The sequence below is a fragment of the Saccostrea cucullata genome, unplaced genomic scaffold (assembly GCF_032062105.1).
Source record: "Saccostrea cucullata isolate Sc308-1 unplaced genomic scaffold, CSIRO_AGI_Scuc_v1 ctg15379, whole genome shotgun sequence".
Lineage (NCBI taxonomy): Eukaryota > Metazoa > Mollusca > Bivalvia > Ostreida > Ostreidae > Saccostrea > Saccostrea cuccullata.
This window is the reverse complement of record NW_026918599.1, coordinates 9,843-14,435: the sequence shown is the minus strand read 5'-3', so window position 1 is coordinate 14,435 and position 4,593 is coordinate 9,843. Positions and strand designations below refer to the sequence as shown.

The following is a 4,593-nucleotide window of genomic DNA, read 5'->3' as shown; positions in this document are numbered from 1 at the left end:
TATTACATTTCTGATAAGTTGTACAACCCATCAGTTCCATTTAAACTTCATAGTATCCTCTACATTAAAAAAAATGAAATTCCAAAAATAGGTCAACATGATCTTTATTTTGGTTTACACACTCTGAGAACCAAAATGAACAAACTTGAATTCCCTTCACTTAAGGATGCTTTGTGGCAAGTTTGGTTGAAATAGGCCCAGCGGTTCTTGAGAAGAAGTCGAAAATGTGAAAAGTTTACAACAACCACGACGACAACGACAGGCAACGGACAAATTGTGATCAGAAAAGTTAACTTGACAGTTTTCCATTGCAGTTTTATTACATTTCTGATAAGTTGCACTACCCATCAGTTCCATTTAAACTTCATAGTATCCTCTACATTAAAAAAAATGAAATTCCAAAAATAGGTCAGCATGACCTTGATTTTGGTTTACACACTCTGAGAACCAAAATGAATGCATCAACTGCCAAAATAACATTATTCTTAAAGCCAGATAGTATCTGCAACATTCAGATATAGCCATGATATTCCAAAAGTAGGTCACAATGACCTACTTTTTGTTGACTTTATGTTGACTCCATAACCCTGAAAAAAGATTGATGATTCTACAATCCAATTATTTTATGGGTTTTCTCTTAGTCCTTCAATTTGTTTTTGAGATAACAAAGTTTTAAACTGTACAGAATTACAAACTTAGCCCACCTGGGCCTGAATTTGACTGAGGATAACTGTTCATTATGACCAATGTACAGTTTCTAGTATAAGTTTCTCGTACATACATGTAGCATTGTCTTTGGGGTGGAAAAATTTCAAATGTATTTGCCTTTAGACTAGACTCACAGAGCATGGAGTTGATACTTTCATTTTGGGCTCAAATACCTTAGTAGGATGTGGAGACAGTCATTTTGATGATATTCTATAAACTAACATTCTGTGACACAGTATATGCTAGCACAAAAGAGATCCCCTACTTCTCAAAGGCTGTAAGTGCCGAGTAAAGGTCTAAATCTGCAGCTTTCCAGTGGCAAATAGTTGCATCTCAAATTATGAGTGAAAATTTTTTAAAGGGACATTAAACAAAAAATATTAAAATAAAGTAGCACAAAATAGCACTGTTATATTTAAATGATTTTTAATACACTTTATGTTTTAGTGTATGTGTGTGTTCCTTTAGATCTTCTGTGAATTTTATTCCATTAACTTAGACCCAAAACATCAAGTTTTCTGCAGTTAAGAATACAGTTTTGCCAATTAAGTGAGAAAAATCAAACCCCAGGCATACACCTAAGGGCAGATAACTATCAGTTAATTCTGTAACAAATGTTTCATTCATCAATACCATGTCAGTGTGTTGCATAACATATCTATGGTTAATTTTCCAAATGTATACAAACAAAAGTAAACGTCTTGCAGATTTTGACATTTCTAGCTTTTCTAAGCAAGAAAATTACTAAAAGTAAAATTGTTTGTGTAAAATTAATTGCACATAATACACCAGTGCTCAATAAATAACAAACAAAATAAAAATGTTTTTTCTTAATAAACAAATTTTGTTAATTAGTTTCGATTGCCAAACAACTGACAAAAAGGGAGTTAATTTCAGTCATGTGATTGATGTACGAGTGGCATTGCCGATTTCTTTGTTTAATTAACTGAAGCCAAATCTGATCCTGGAATAACCCCGGGAAAACATAATGCAATAGCAACAGACATTAGGAATGTGACTTAGAGCAAGTATGCACCTATATCTGAGCATCACTCCAATAAATGTTTAAAATGCATTATCTGTAGTGTCTCTTAAATCTGATCAATATTCTAAAAATTATGAATGGAAGTTCAATGTTAAAAATAAACCTTCATCATTTAGATAAGGAATTTTTCATCACATAGACATAGGCCTATTACCGGTAGTTATACATTTGAATACCATATTATAATAAATTCACTGAAATGATTTAAAACCATCATTTACCAATATAGAACTTAACAAACAACATATGAACTGTTTCATAAATCTTAAAATTGTTAAATGTTTTTTTTTTTTAATTCTTACTCCATCCCTAAAATAAAATTTTATTTGAACGCCTCAAGAAAAAACTAAAAAATACTGAATATAAAACGTGGTACAAAACAAGCTCATGAATTCCTTATATGTGAAACAGAGCTAGGATAAGTATTTACAGTAACTGATGACACTTGATACATTATCACCTCGTATATATACTACTATTAGAGTATAAATCTATATAAAAATAAACGAGTGATGTCTTCTTTCCTGATTCACAGACTTAATAATTTATCAAGTACTGTAATTACGCAGTAATACTCCTTACCAATATCCATTTGTTAAATGCCTATCTATACTACGTTCATTGAAAATCCAGCATATTCCACGAGTCAGTCTAGATTGCCTGACTGATTACTAATCTGTGTGATTCAAAATGCCCTCTTTAAGAGAATGGGGTAAATGAAGATATTCGTGAAATTTTCTGTGCATTACTCTTATAAACCATTATGTAACACTGTATACAATATCCACATGAACATTATTAATTCCGACTGAGATATGATATACCTACAGATGTATTTAAGTGTTTCAAGCTGAAATCTTACTTAATCCAAAGTTCCATTTGACTGCCTCTATCAAGTAGTAAAATCAACACCGTTGAAGAAGATACAAGAAACATGAACTTGACGTTATCAACAATGAAAAAAGGTAACAATGAATATGCTGTAAGAAAATGACAAGGCAGTTGGTTGTATTAAAGGGTAGGCTAAAGGGCAGTAGTGAAGTATCGACAGCACTTAGTGAAATCTATCTGACGGAATAATCTGCCTCTCAAGCATAAATTTATGAATGAACTGATACGCCACTGTGGGAGGCACTACGAGGCAATTTTTTAAAAACAGGGGGATGTATTTTTCATCAGCGTGACAAATGAAGATGCAGCATCCATTGAGGCACAAACCTCAACCCACTCGTAATAGGGGACTAATAAGGAATGGATGGCATGCCTACTACCTCCGCTCAGAAAAATGAATTCTGTCACTGGACCACAATTCGGCAGTCTCCTAGATATAAATACAATGTGAGTGGAATATTCATTGAAAATTTTAAAAACTCTCCTGCTTGTTTATTACCAAGATAGAAATCAACATTCTTAGAAAATTTTATTGCGAATATTTTTCATTTTAGACATTTATTTACAAAGAGTCTATAAAGCCAGGTGCGGAATCGGTTGAAACATAGATGCTGTTTGAAAAATTCTCCTGTTGTTCAAAATCTGCAGGTGATGCAATTTTAAACCAAAAATTCTAGGAGTAAGAATTGAGGATTATTTGTTTTATTTCTGACAAAAAACTTGTTTGACAAACTGTTTATTTCTTCTAGTGAGTGATCCCCCTGAGGCTTTGACTCCTATACTTTCCTGCAGAGCTGAAGAATTTCTTCCAAAATGAGGGGATTTTTAGTGATTTTGTTGTTTAGTTTTAACATCTGCCTCAGCTTGAAAATGGGCAAAAATTCCAAAAAGATGCTAAAAACTAAAAGATGTAAGTATACATTTGTGGTCAAAGAAATGGTCGACGGTGGACATTGTCCAAATCAAGTCCAAGAATATCCTCAGGCCGATAAAACCATGGAGAGCACCACTATGGCCGCTCACCCCCAAAATCCTTATGGTATTATACAAAGTACAAAAAACCATATACTATCAGGGTCAAAATTCAAAGAGTTAGAAAAACGCCTGAAGACCGTGGAAAATATGCTAGAGGATCAAACAGTAGAAAATACGTATTTAAACCAGACGATAATCAAACAAGAATCTAAACTTAAAAACTGTGACAAAATGATGAGTGAATACCACAAAAATATCACCAACATGTACCGTTTGATGAACCACCTGCAGCGAACCATTAATACCCAGAGAAAGGGGTACCAGGAGCTGGAGAGGAAAGTGTCCGGCATCGTCCTAGATGTGGTGGAGGTCAATAACGTACTGGAGAAAAAAGTGACTACATTTGACAACACCGGCAGCTTGAAACGTAAAAATATTCAAGTGGAAACCATTTCAAAGGTGCTAAACTGTGGACAAACTAATCGGGAAACTACCTTCAAAGGTAAAGTACTCTCCAAACTCACAGCCTCTTGCATTTCTACATTTTCTCAGTTAAGAAGGTTATGTAAGAATTAATGACTGGAAAATAAAACAAGTTGCACTTTTTATGTAAAGAAGAAGCTCTCTTTTTATCTTTTATCTCCTTTTTCCTTTCACTAAATCTGTGGTATATTTCAGAAATTTTACAGGCTGCCTGTTAGCCAAAAAAAATTTGATTGTAGATCAAGTTTCAGCTAATAGGAAACTTTCTCAGATCCATGTATATAAACTTAAGAAATTGAAAAATACCTCTTAGCACCAGGGATATATATATATAATTACTGGTACTCTCTTTCATTTAGGAACAGAACTGTTCTGCCAACTGATATAAGATGCAAAATTTAGAAAACTTAAAAAAAGGATATTACTGATACACGTCATCATGTGTATTATAGATTATGTACATTGAAAATTATATATAGACAAAAATTCTA

General features: G+C 33.2%; 1 protein-coding gene across 2 annotated transcripts; it reads left to right on the top strand.

The window, feature by feature from the left end:
* The first annotated feature begins 2,473 nt into the window (after nt 1-2,473).
* LOC134268386 (uncharacterized) lies at nt 2,474-4,210 on the top strand. 2 transcript variants are annotated; one of them, XM_062750636.1, is made up of 3 exons: nt 2,474-3,091; nt 3,199-3,292; nt 3,394-4,210. In XM_062750636.1, the coding sequence occupies exon 3, from the start codon at nt 3,458-3,460 to the stop codon at nt 4,193-4,195; it is 738 nt and encodes a 245-aa protein (XP_062606620.1). In that variant the 5' UTR covers nt 2,474-3,091; nt 3,199-3,292; nt 3,394-3,457; the 3' UTR covers nt 4,196-4,210. The 2 variants fall into 2 exon arrangements, with proteins under 2 accessions (XP_062606620.1, XP_062606627.1); XM_062750643.1 differs by lacking the exon at nt 3,199-3,292.
* Nucleotides 4,211-4,593: the final 383 nt, after the last annotated feature.